The following is a 13,514-nucleotide window of genomic DNA, read 5'->3' as shown; positions in this document are numbered from 1 at the left end:
AACTGGGCCAATGTAAGCTCGCGTGATAGATATACACTTCACTATACGAAGCTGCACTAATCGCGAACACGCACTCACGTTAGACCGAACGTCAGCTTCGTATTATAGCGTAGAGTGTAGACGCTTCCGCGCGAAGCCCCTGACGCGCGATCAGCCCGCATCTAAAACCTTTGAGCATTGAATCCGAATTTGTTTACACAGAAACCACGCTAACCGACAATCAGGGTTGAAGCGACGCGCTATAGTCATAGGAGTTCGTAAAGCCCCTAGCTTCTGAGCCGGCAGACTCAATTTTCTCACTGGTCTATCAGCATTCACAAGGATTAATGTGTTTAAGAATATTGGGGCGTTAGAGACATCGCGTGATATCACAGGTATTCATCCCGGAGTCAGGTATATGGTTCATCGAGCTCGCTGCCCTAGATGAATGCTCCCACTAATGGTAGAACAAGGTCACAACACAGCGTGGTCACAGAATGGTGACAGGATCTTCAGCTTCTGTGAAGACACGGCCATAACCGTAAGAAGCTGTGGCTTTGAAGAAGATGTACTGCACTGGCCACCACTGGCCACAAAGCATGGATAATGCGAGAGGTTCTCGGTGACGTCCATGTCGCCTCGAAGTCCTTGAAGAAGTGTGACAATCCCGAACAGTAAGGACGCATGATTTACACCACAAGCAACACTTTCCCCCGAGCCACCGGACGTATATATAAACACCTGCACCGGCAGACACTGAACACCGCTCAAACGCTCAAACAGGAGACTCCTAGTATCCGAGTACGACCACACAGCGCCGACCACACCGGTCCAAAGTTGAACCACGACTGGCATCCCGGCCCGCGCTATAATCTTTTTTTATACAGCTTGGGCGACGAGAAAGGAGGAATAGAGAGAGAAAGAGACGAGACCATCTGCAGACGAGAGCCCACTATACAACCGAAGACGCTGTGGCAGGGAGGAAAGAGGACCCTAGAAGGCCTGCCGTCGAGACTCGAGGGTCTCTTAGGTCTCGACGACGACGACGTCGAGACGGCGACGACGGCGGCGGGCTGAGAAACGCGACGTCGGTGAGGCGCCCATACAGCGCCAGCCGAAGCACGCACGGGAACCACTCCGCCGCTGAACTCACCTTGGAGTGCGCGAAGCGCCAAGCGACGCTGAGCGCCCCAGCTTCGACGAGAGGTGCCTCTTTACCCCCCCCCCTCCCCCACCGATGCCTACACCGAGGGTCTTGAAGCAGCGGCGGAACTTGAAGAACACCCCAGAACGAGTGCAGCGGTGTCTGAGAGCGAGGACGCTGAGAGAGCGAGAGGGGGGAGGGAGAGAAAGAAAAAAGGGAGTCCGTACTAGAAGGTCCTTGTGCACGACGGCGCCCGAGCACCTCTCCAGTGCCTCCCGGTGCAGGATATTGAAGAGTGAAGAAGCGGAGGGTTTCCTCTGGTTGCAGTGGCAGTAGTGGGCTGGTGGGGCGAAGAGGTATAAGGTGATTCGCGTAGACGGCGCGACGGGACTCGCGCCGGCGCCCTAGAGGACGTGGCCGTAGGAGGAAAGGGAGCGTGAGGTTCGTTGGGAGGTTCTTTTCGATGGCGACGGCAAAGAGGACGGCCACGAAGCGAGTAGTGAATGAGGAGGACATCGGAAGAACGTGTGATACGGAAGAGTGGCAGTGCCTATACGAACGACTACTGCGGTACTCTCGCTCGTGAGAGCGCTTTCTATACATGTAACGTTATATAGAAGCCAGCGAGACCCACACGGCCGGTGTTCGAACGTCGTTTTTCGAGGAGCTTGGTGACGTGCTAGACTGTGACACATCTCTATAGCACTGTTTGTCTCTTATATCTCTCTCACCCTCTCGATAAAGGTATACACCGAGCACGCACACACTCTCCCTCACACAGACAAACACACACAAATACACAAACACAAACACGAACGTGCGTGCGTGCGTGAGTGCGTGCAAACACCACCATGCAGGAAACACGCACGGGCTCAGCGAATCGTAGAGTGAAAAACCTCCGTTTCCCAGACTTACTACAAACAATGGAGAAGCAGAAAGACATTACGGCGAGCTTAGGCGAAGAAGACGATAAGGGGAAACGTAGGGGCTTTCTTTTGAAAAGTGGTCCGAAATATGAGGATGAGCCGTTTGAAGAACGCAGACGATTTAATCCTCACTCTCTTCTGCTTCTCCTTTCTCTTCTCGCTCTTGAGTCCACTGCAACGTATCGAAGCAAAGACGAAGAAAGTGGGGCGCGTCCTCAAATCACCGCGCTAATCTAAGATGCAAAACCCTGGTTTCAGATTCTTAGCGCCCATACGGGGTCGACGACCGAGGCGACGCCGTGGTTCGATATGCGTACTTCACTTTGTCCATATATCAGTAGATCATTCATCCGACTGAAGTTGACCGGAGCGCATTCGTGACGTAAAACAAAGCAAACAAAGTGAGGAATAGACGCGGTGAAACTTGACATATTTGTCAATGTCCAAACTAAAATCAAGCGGTTGTTTCACCCCGCATAAAAAACTGAACGGCACGCTCTAATGATACACCGGAGAGCAACACAATATATAATTGCGCTACTGGCTGGTTGTACGAGTATATCGCATACTTCAGCGGAACTATTCTGTGTGTGTAGGAAGGGGGGGGGGGGGGGGGGGGGGCGTGCTTGTGTGCATTTTCAAATTATATATTTGATAGCCTTTAGCCTTGCGAGCAGATTTATTTGCCGCATTCAGCCTTGTATTCTATTTCGTGTCACCTCTTCAGCCTTTTTGACTGCGACCATTCGAGAGTAGTTTTACCGATGTTTCATGGTACGGCTTTGACGACAGTGAGGGGATGTGTGGACTGAGTCCGTCATGTGACCGTATACTCGTCTGAAACCGCCATACAGCAAAGTCTTTCCAGAACAAGTTCACTATGTATAACCTCTTACGTTAAGTGGCGCGTAGAACTCATCAGAGAAGGAATTAGCACAGGATGATGCCTGCGTTCTCACAAGTCTCGACGAGAGATGAGGTGCGACTTCATATTCGGGCGAGTCCGGACCATACCTATGGCAATGTGGACGCTGTAATAGTGTGCGCGCTGATATTATCAACAACATGGCTTAATAGATGTCAGACTCAGGAGAAATACGAAAGGACGGCGTTTTCTTAGGTCTGCCTGTATCATGTACATTTGCAGCTCGTAGAATCGTGCATGCTCATAAAATAACGACTAAATGTCCTGACTTTGTTTTCTTGTCATAAAGGTAATGCACATCACTCACTCACTCACTCACTCACTCACTCACTCACTCACTCACTCACTCACTCACTCACTCACTCACTCACTCACTCACTCACTCACTCACTCACTCACTCACTCACTCACTCACTCACTCACTCACTCACTCACTCACTCACTCACTCACTCACTCACTCACTCACTCACTCACTCACTCACTCACTCACTCACTCACTCACTCACTCACTCACTCACTCACTCACTCACTCACTCACTCACTCACTTCAATACCCAGTAGGAAACGTTCAGTACGCCCATGGATTTCTGAATGCTGACCCTTCGGCCACTGTCGTTGCAGTCTCGCGGCTAATGGGCGGCCCCGGGGGTGCCGGCCCCGGAGCCCAGCTGGGCCCGGCGCTGAGCGCGGCCTGCGGAGGACCTGGCTCGGGCGCGGACTCGATGGGCAAGTCGGCCGCGGCGGCTGCTGCGGCCGCCGCCTGTGCAGCCGCAGCCGCGGCCGCAGGCATGCAGTTTCCTCTGGGCCAGCGCCGAAAGAGGCGGGTGCTCTTCACGCAGGTAAGTTCACTTCTTTGGAACCTGGCGGTTTGGAACCTTTGGAACCTTGCCTGCCACGCTATCACAACGATGTTCAGTGATTCACCGGCGGAGTCAAGAGAGAAGGAGAGAGAAATAGAGGAGAGGACAGACAGGGAGGTTGGCCAAGCGCACGTCCGGTTTGCTACCCTGCACTGGCGGAAGGGAGTATAGGGATGAAAAGAAGAGAGAGAGAGAGAGCAGGCTGAGAGGGCACAGTTGTGGGCACATTTGAAAATTTGCACCGAGACTACACACGGTCGCCAAGACCTTTCGGCTCGAGGTACCGCAACAACGCTTTTGTGGCTTTTTGTCCCATCGACGAGTACGGTCCATGGTCCAAGGATCGTGGTACATGGTCTAATGCCAAACGCCCTCAAAATATACCGCAGGCGCTATGAAAGACGCCGTTCGCAGGTTCTCGACTACCTGTGCTGTGGTCCTCTAACGTGCATCCTAAAGCTTAGCACACGAGCGTTCCGCTATCACAGAGCTGTTCGGGGATTGTACGATTGGTTGATCGAGTTTAGCGTAACAAAGATACACATTGGGTATGAGATACGAGGTATACAGTGGAGGGGTCAGGACTAGATTTGAACACCTGGGCCTTCTCGACATGCATCTTGGCCCGCGAGCGTTCCTGCACTGCATCTCTCTCGGAACGCGGGCAACTGCAACCGGCAATCGAACCCAGGACCTCGTTACCAGCAGCAGAACCCTATAATCTACTGAGCCGCCGCAGAAGTCTATAAATATTCAGTATATAAGGAAGAGGCATGGGGCGCTGTCAATTACCTTCACCTAATTTTATTACTTTCGTATCATGTGGCCTCTGCGTAGCGGTCAATCACTGTTACATCGTGTAGAGGCGGGATGCCAGTGGATCGAATAAAGATGTTGCTGAATTGGGGTGAAGCCGCCGAATTATCTGGACCGCTGCATGCGGAATAACTGCGGGTGTATTTTCGTCGAAGGTATTCAGTGACACAGTCCGTATTCATAGCACATATTAAGGGGTGAAAGTTATGCGCTGCTTAGTACTCAAGTGGAATTTTCAAGCCTCTAACTTTCTACGGTCTCAACACGCGGTCTCCGCCCAGTACGCACATTGATTTCTTTTGACAGGGATCGCGCAAGGCCGATTGATCGGAATATAGCCGTACAGCTGAACACGAAATGCAGCTACACTGTGAACGACAAATGATGGTCCATTCAGAGTTCTTAAAGTGTCATTCGTTCAATAGTAACGAAACGCATCGTACCGTAAATTATATTGTAATGCGCCTACTATGTGTCTTGGCATCGTTGCCTTGACTGGCTGCAACTTGAACTCTAATACTCGTATAGCCTATCCGAGCCCACCCAGCCGTCAGCACGCTTTTTCCGCGATCCGAAGAGCTTTGACAGGGAACGTACTGCCTCCGCCGAGACTGTGGAGAGCGCTGTAGCTAATTGCTCTGAAGAAAATAAACCATAATCTCACAATAATCTTTATAGATTCAAGATACAGTATTCGAGGTTATGTGATTTGCAGGTTTGTGTTACTTTCCTTGAATTCTGTCACTCTCTCCCAAATCCAAATTCCGCCTTCGAACATTTGATTCCTTGTTCAGCAGCACAGCCTTCCATCGTTCTAGAAAGAAATCATGGGAATCGTTCGTAATATTCGCTACTGTGTGGCTATGGCATGTTGATCGAAACCAAAGTTTGCAATATTCATATGCTTGAAGTGGGAATAATTCACTCACTGTGTGCCTCTATAGCCCAACAAGGTTCTACTTACAGTGGAATCTCGTTGATACAGTCTTCACGGGAACTGGAAAATAAAGCGTATCATCCAAAAAGTCGTATTATCTGACTTATTACCAACCAAATCGTGTTATCGGGAAAATAGAAAAAAAAAACATATTATCCCGAAAAAGTATTATGCAGAATCGTATCAACGAGATTCCACTGTAATTTCGCTCGCGTGTTTCCATAGAGTCAAGGCTGAATATTCTAAAGTGATGAAATGGTTCAAATTACAGTACCTAAGGAGGTGGTTATATTCCTTCGGAACAATGTTCTAAACTTTGAAAAAAGAAACCACTGCAATTCTGGCGTGTCGCTTGCGATAAAATCTATACGCTAGACATGATTTACTTCCATGCGCAGGCCCAGGTGTACGAATTGGAGCGACGGTTCAAGCAGCAGAAGTACCTGTCAGCTCCTGAGAGGGAGCACCTGGCTAGTCTCATACACCTAACACCCACGCAGGTATGCTGCCGCCATAACCCATCAAAATGGAAGCAGTTGTTTCGGTGTGATTTGAGCATCAAACGTTGTAGACTCAAACCCATCCTGCTACTTTCGGTTTGAGTTATTTCACTCGTCAGATTTATACGGTTTATGCGGCTATAAGAGTGATTTCAGCTTTGCTGGCACCACCTGCAGGGAATAGTGGTATATTGGTACATATATACAAACAGAGAAGTGGTCACAATGACTAGGAACGAGAACGCAATAGGAAAACTTGGGATAAACTTTACTCTAACAAGGCAGCGCGATTTAGCGCGACAAAAAAGTTAGATTGACAAATAAGGTTAGAAAACTCGTGGCTACAGGCTGGATTCGAGTAATGCATTTCCTGGAGAGGAGCTCCTATATAGTATATATATATATATATATATAGTATATATATAATCGGTCTGATTATAAAACTGAACTATGATACCTGAATGCATGAGAGCGTCGTGCGGAATATTTTTGTAACCGGTTAGAGTTAAGACACGTCATGGCCCTTAGACAACGGGTCCAAGTTGTGCGTGATTTACGGGTGAAATGTGAGAAAGAAGGCTACATTGTCAATGGTAAGTCCAGGCGCAGAAGGAAGAAAAGAAACGGAACAGGAAATGCACGAAACTGATATGCTCAAAGTGTTAGAACGCCGAGTGCAGCCTTAGTGGCGACAACGTCGCACGCACTTCACAGTGCGAAAAAAAAAAAAACAAGAACTCGTTTCAGAATTTTGTTTTATTTTTACTTGTTCAAGTTTTAGTTCATGCCCACGTCGGTGAACATGAAACGATAGTAGTTGGAATCGTTGCTACATTGCTATGCTATCAGCATAGAGTGGGAGAGCCACAAACATGCCATGTTTTGTCGATCGAGGTCTGAACGAAAATGTGAGATAGGCTTGTACGGCAAAAGCCAGTCATTAGAATCTTCACAACTTAAGCCCGAGGTCTACGGTGGGATAAGCTACACCGCTGTCACGGCATCTGCGTGACCTCGAAGTGCACTTCTTCGTGGCCACGCAGCGTTACGAATTGGGGGACAAACTTCCGGTCTTCTTTTGCATAACTCTTTCTCGTATGAGCATCGTCGGTATAAAATCAAACGCACCTTGTTCTCCGGGCAGGTGAAGATCTGGTTCCAGAACCACCGTTACAAGTGCAAGCGGCAGGCCAAGGAGAAGGCCATGGCCGAACAGCAGCTGCAGCAGCACGGCACCAACAGCGTCAGCGCAGGAGCGACGTCAGCGGCGCACCAGGGGTCGCACTCCCCTAGAAAGGTACATTGTACGCGCATGCGCGCGCACAATTTTTGAGTTCTCCCACCACTACACACGGGTCACGGAGCCTTCTAAGCAGGAAACGGTTGTCATCACAAACAGTTAAATCCAAGCCCGCGGCGTGTAATCTGCAATGACAAATGAGGACGCAGAATAGTCTCCGGACACCTTGCACCGTCTCGGAGTCGTCTCAGACGTAAGCTCGTCGAGTCGCAGCTTGCCGTCAGCCTCGTATACGTTTTACATTGTCTCTTTCTTGAAGAGTTATCTTGCCGCGACACTTTTGCACCGAGTGACCGATTGACTTACCGTAACTTGCCTAAAGAACAACAAGCTGGTACTAAATTGTAGGGCTGGCGTTGACGTCGCTTCAAGCGGAGATCGTCATGGCCGTCTGAGCCCGGTTCCATCCTTTCGTGGGTTATCTGATACCTTCTTTCCCGCGTAATCTATTTCCGAGCCGGCAGCAGCTCTAGTCTAAGCATGTCGTCCCGTTCACACTTACCGTTTATCGGTTGTCCGTCAAAGCAACGCCACGCAGAAATGCGAGCGGTAGACGTTAAGGCCTCTCTTCGCTCGTCCTTTGGTTCCTCATGAAACGGTATAGCTGTTGCAAAGACGCACGCGTACGCCCTGTTATTTTAGATCTGTCAAGTTGTCTATTCCTTTCAAAAGTTAAATGCCTCGGATTATACGAGTGCTCTGGGGCTGTATAAAGTACGGATTTCTTCCATTCAATGCTATTCATTTTTTACCACCAGTCCCAGTGACTATAGCTGATAATGAAGAAAGGGCAACAAAGAATCATTACATAATACGGCCCTCGGGATTTCAAAACCAAAGTACTGCTCGCTTCCGTTCAGTTGGATTGTAGATAACCTGCTTCCATTCTTCATGCCTGACTTTCCAGGTAGCCGTGCCGGTACTGGTGAAGGACGGCAAGCCGTGCGGCAATTCCTCGGGAGAGGAGGACGCCGTCGGTGACCTGCTTTCCTCTACTGGCTCCTCGGTCGGTGGAGTGGGCGCCTCGCACCACCAGTCCTCCTCCTCATCCTCGCAAAGGAGCGGCAACGGCATTGGCGCAGGAGGCCTCCACCACCACCAGCACCACCACCACAGGTCGTGCCTGGTGGACAGCTCGCCCGGCGCTAGGGTCATGTGCGGGGCGCCTCCCAGTAGTTCCAGCCCTCTAAACATCAACGGTGAGTAGTACTGTGCGGCCATTTATCGTGTAAGTGTTGAGGAGACCAAGCAGGCGTGACACTCAAAAGAGCGTTTACTTCCAAGGAGATAAAGGGTGGCCAACCTTCGCTTCGTTGCGTCGCTAGGATAGAAAGAGCAGTTGCGAAAAAAAAAAACGACTTTTGCTTGTAAAGTTTCACGAAATATCCTATTATGCGTCACGTTGGTGTGTAAGATACGCGCTTAAATGTAGTTAGTCAGATACGTTACCACACGAAGCATAGATATATCTCCTTAGTGCTCTTTTCAATTAATTACGGGGTCGTACCAAGCGCTAGATCTGGGACCACAGTGACAGAGTGTAAGGGACGCTAAGGAGGTGCCATTCGCTACACAGCGCCTGGTCAGGGGAAATGGGAATAGAAAGAAACGTTGGACGACGAAGCTACCAACGAAGCCGGAGTATAAGGCGAAACGACCGCAGAAAGTAAGTCGCGCGTCCGCTCCTCAAGGTGAATACGACAAAACGTTCCAAATGGTTTTCAGTCACATCAGCTGGTTGCTTAAATCATTTCTTAAACGCTGCGTACTCTTTCAGCATTACGCCCTAATGTCATATATTACAACATGTTCATAGAGAAGAATTCTTCATGCGCTATGTTCTGCCAGGATAACTGCTGCTGTCTATATCGCGCAGTAGGGGGCGTCAAGGCACTGTTCCAATTTCGTTAGCCTTTGAAAATGTTGACATGTCTCTAAACGAGTTTATCTATCTGCTACGCAGGCATGACCTCGTACGGCCAAGCGGTCGACCTGAACCCGGGAAGCATGGTGGGCAACCCAGGGGCCACCGGAGCCGGAGGCATGCCTGGAGCCACGATGACCTCCATGTGCCCGTCCTACCTGCAGCTGCAGGGCCGCACCTGGTGACTGGACCTCTGGGACGCCTCGTGACCCCAGCGGGCCCACGAGGCGTCCCAGGCGACCGTCAAGAGAGAGGTCGCCACCGACGACGATGACTGCAACTTCAGCGAGGACGAAGAAGAGGAGGACGAAGACGAAGACGAGGACCAGGGCTTCGCCGCCGCTTCCGGAACGAGACATCAGCCACTCAGACAAGGAGCGCCCGAGGAACTGGCGCAAGATGAAGACCTCTGCGACATAGTGCTCTGAGGTCAGGCGGTCTGAAGAGGCTTTTGACGCAGTCTGGGCGAATAAGCATCGTCGTAACTAGTGATCACCTTCTCGTTGAAGGCATACCTTGCTATAGTAGTAGATGCCGCGAAGTGGCGCGTCGGCCAAGACTGCTAGAAGCCCACGATGAAACTGCAAACCTTCGGTTTGAGAAGAATACCACATCAAGGACCAGAAATAGTTCTGTTGCTTACTTTAGCGGTACCATCCACAAGAAACTGTCACTGTGAATTTGCTACCGCCATCGTGCAGTCTGCTGACTTCTTCTGAAGGACAGATACCAGTAGCAGGTGCTCTGAAACATCACTTCAAGGGAAGATTCTGCTGACATTGTGAGGGCGCAGTTCAGTCATAGGCCGCAACAAACAGAACGCGGCAACGAAATATACAAAGAACAGTGCGCTATTCTCTCTGACAACGGCACAACATAGTTGTACCTGTGTGAGGTGTGTGCGCCGAAATTGCGGAGCTGATCTTCTGTCGACGCGAACTTCCCAAATGGCCTTGCAGGCATGGTTTCTCAACTGGAGGCTTTTCTCAACTAATAAGCTGCGCGCAAGGTGCTCGAAAATCTATGTCGAATGGCAGTGCCAAAGCTCTTTTTTTTTTCCTTCGTCCAGCTTCAGACTGGCTCTCCGAACGTTGCACCAGCGGTGATCAGCGATGTGTGATAATCATAGACAATGTTCTCTCACAGACCACGGAAGAGCAGTGGGACTCCGGGATAGACAAAACCAAACTGCTCCCCAGTGAACTTTACGTGTTACAGTGTAAGTGCCGTACGCGTCATCCTGCGTTAACTTTTACCAAGTATTATTGATGCTGGCCAATACGCCTGTCAGTGATGACAGCCAATCTACGTGGACGTTCGTTCTGTGTGCGAGCTATAACGTTACGACAGCATCATTCTTGCCGTCACGGCCAAAGACCCACATTGTCATACTTTGGAATGTGAGTACATTGTTTAATGCTTTATTTTCCGAGGATAAACCAGATGGCCTATGAGAGAGCGGATCTAAGTTTCAAACGACAGTATTAGTAAAGACCCTATTCGATGTGGTATCGCGATTACTGGCCCAATTGACGGTATAGCGCTGCGTTACGCCATAAGTACTAATACAGAAGAAAAGACAGAAGGGAGTGATCGTACGTGGAGATTAAGAATAAGTAACAATGAATTGTTATTTATTGTTGCTGTAATTATTGTTATAAGCTCGATTAATAGACAACATTTCTGTAATTACATTGTTTCACGCCGTCTCATAATTCTCGACCTTTGCGATGATGTTAGAAGTTTCGAAAGCATTTGGCTGAGTTTAGTTGATTACATTGCTCATAAGAAAACAAATTACATTGCGGAAAACAAAAAAAGCAGCGCTCGACCTGGCCAATTTTATGGAATTTTCTTGCATTATAAATACCCGAATGCCCATGACGTATAAAATTTCGCGGTAAAGGCACGAAAATTTATTAGAAGAAAAAGACAGCTATCGTTCTCATTTTCTCCGCTAATAAGAAGTATTTTTCAGCTGACGAAGCGTATAATATCTCCCAGTCTATGCTGATTAAGTGGTTCCCCAAAGGATCCTTTAATTACTGTTTTATATACAGCACTTGTTGTACAGATTCTATACGCAAAACCTTAGCGGAAAGTCATAAACGATGTACTCGCATTCCTGATTTGTGTGTTCCATGACTTTTACGACAATATCTGCTCATTTAGGACAGATTCACTAAAACGACTTTACAGAAAAAGGCGCCGCGACCAACACTCGGGTGGACGTGCGGAGGTCCTTTAGTGCGACGTCACTGGTTTTCTCGACAACGATTTAGTGATGCTGCATGTAGCTGCATCGTCAATTCGACGTATGTCACGTAGCTCGATGGAACCTTGTACATATACCTGTAGTAGCTCGATGATAATACATACTGAATATGCTGTGTACGCTGGCGTGTGTGTGTGTGTTCTTGATTTATGACGACGGCTATTACGATTAAGGACTGCTCAGTACCAAACGGTGTTAGTGAGAGACCACTCTTGGGCTCAAGCTCTCGAGTGAGCTGGCTGAAAACGGCGAAGGTGAGTCGGTTTAGAAAAAAAAAAAACAAGGGAGAGGGGTGTCAGACAGCTGAAAGCTTTGCATACAAATTGCAGTATAAGCAAAAGAGGACTTTAAAGCTATTGACGTCGGTTGCTTCACCAGGTACACGAGGCTTCACGTGACGAGGTAAGTCACAAACGAAAACTCGACACACAGCACTACGTCAAATTTTATGCGACACTGAGGTTCACGACAGACGCAACAACAACCGTGCAGAGTTGACGAGCCTTTAACTCAGAGAAATGTCTCGGTCACTGCTGAAAACAATCTGATGCGCGCTGCAGCATTTGAAGCACTTCCTCTTTCTCAGAGATTCAAGAGTAAGCAAATTAGAGCAATCTCGAACAATCTACAGCCTCGTGCATTTGAAGTAGTGGAAGCTGGCAAAAGTGGGCAATAAGCCCGCCGTATATTTGTTTGCCCAGAATAAGTGCTTCCCATCCGCTACGGGCTCGACAGACCACTCGGGCAAGAGAAAGCCGACGACGTCGTCAACGCCTCGATTGCGTAAGCCGCCTACCCGACTGCACCGACTAATTCTGCGCCGGGAGGCGCGTATAAACAATGCGCGAGACCCTGATGCACGAAAGGATCCACTGTCCAACGAACAGTTAGCTTTATATTGCTCCCAATAACACTCACGGCGTCCGCGGTAGTCGCAACAAGGAAAGGAAGACCAGCGTGGCAATTGGTCTCGCGCCCCCCTTAGCTCCGATTAGGTCCCAACTAACTCGCAGCGCCGTGAAGCACCAGAGAGAAAAGGACGTGAAGACAAAGTAAGGGGGGTTATGACGTTATCGCTGACACAAAATGGAAGCGAGTAATCGAAAGACAGCGGCAACGATGGGCCGAAAGAAAGTGGATACAAGAGGGAGGTGGGGAGTAAGAACACAGACAAGCCACCACGAGCGGGTAAAAGGAAGAACGCTATACAAAAAACACGTCCGCTCCCATAGAAATCGGCGACCGCATCGTCATCACCGTCATCGCGCACTCCGCCTCCGCGTGAGCCAAGCCTAGCCGAGCCTGCTGCGGGGGCCGCGGAATGTCATGAACGGCAGGGCCGGCGCAAATGTTGACCCAACGGCCAGCCGCCGACGAAGACGACGAAAGACTCTCGGGCAGTGTGGTGAAAACGCCGGGCATTACGTTCTTGTTCCCGCGGCTTTGCCGAACCCCGCTAGAGAGAAGGAAGGAAGAGAAGCCTAACATAGCGTGGTTGTCGATTGAAAGCCAGGCACGCCTGCGCAGACAGTAGGTGGAAAGGAGGTGGAAAGCCAGGAAAGACTTTCTACAAACAAGGAGGCTTTTTTCCTTGTCAGCCACCGCCGCCGCCGCCGACAGCGGTGTAGAAGGAAGCCGAGGTGTAGTGACTCTACAGTACGCTTTGTTTTGTTTTTGTTTTTTCGATGTGAAAATGTGTGTGTTTGCATGTGCGAGCGCCGTTCCCTCGCTATAGCTACCACATACCTCTGTGCACATCCAGGGTAGTGCAGCCTTAAAAATAAGGACACATCTGTAAGAGCAGACGACGACGCTGAAAACAGCCCCAAGTAGGGGTGTCGTAGGAGAGGCTTCTATATAAGTTTGTCGCGAGTCAGGTGTGGGCGGTGGCATTCATCATCACACGCAGCCAAAGTGGCGATGGGTC

At 49.5% G+C, this 13,514-nt stretch overlaps 1 protein-coding gene across 1 annotated transcript in view; it reads left to right on the top strand.

Annotated features, from left to right (window-relative positions):
- LOC119458088 (homeobox protein Nkx-2.4) overlaps window positions 1–11,694 on the top strand; it is a 29,250-nt gene extending 17,556 nt beyond the window's left edge. The window contains 5 exon segments of the mRNA XM_037719903.2: window positions 3,597–3,814; window positions 5,987–6,088; window positions 7,233–7,385; window positions 8,296–8,587; window positions 9,352–11,694. Of these exon segments, the coding sequence (XP_037575831.2) occupies window positions 3,597–3,814; window positions 5,987–6,088; window positions 7,233–7,385; window positions 8,296–8,587; window positions 9,352–9,497 (911 nt within the window). The 3' untranslated portion in view covers window positions 9,498–11,694.
- The last annotated feature ends 1,820 nt before the right edge of the window (window positions 11,695–13,514 follow it).

Source organism: Dermacentor silvarum, chromosome 7 (assembly GCF_013339745.2).
Source record: "Dermacentor silvarum isolate Dsil-2018 chromosome 7, BIME_Dsil_1.4, whole genome shotgun sequence".
Lineage (NCBI taxonomy): Eukaryota > Metazoa > Arthropoda > Arachnida > Ixodida > Ixodidae > Dermacentor > Dermacentor silvarum.
The sequence above is the reverse complement of the archived record's forward strand: the minus strand, read 5'-3'. Positions and strand labels throughout refer to the sequence as shown.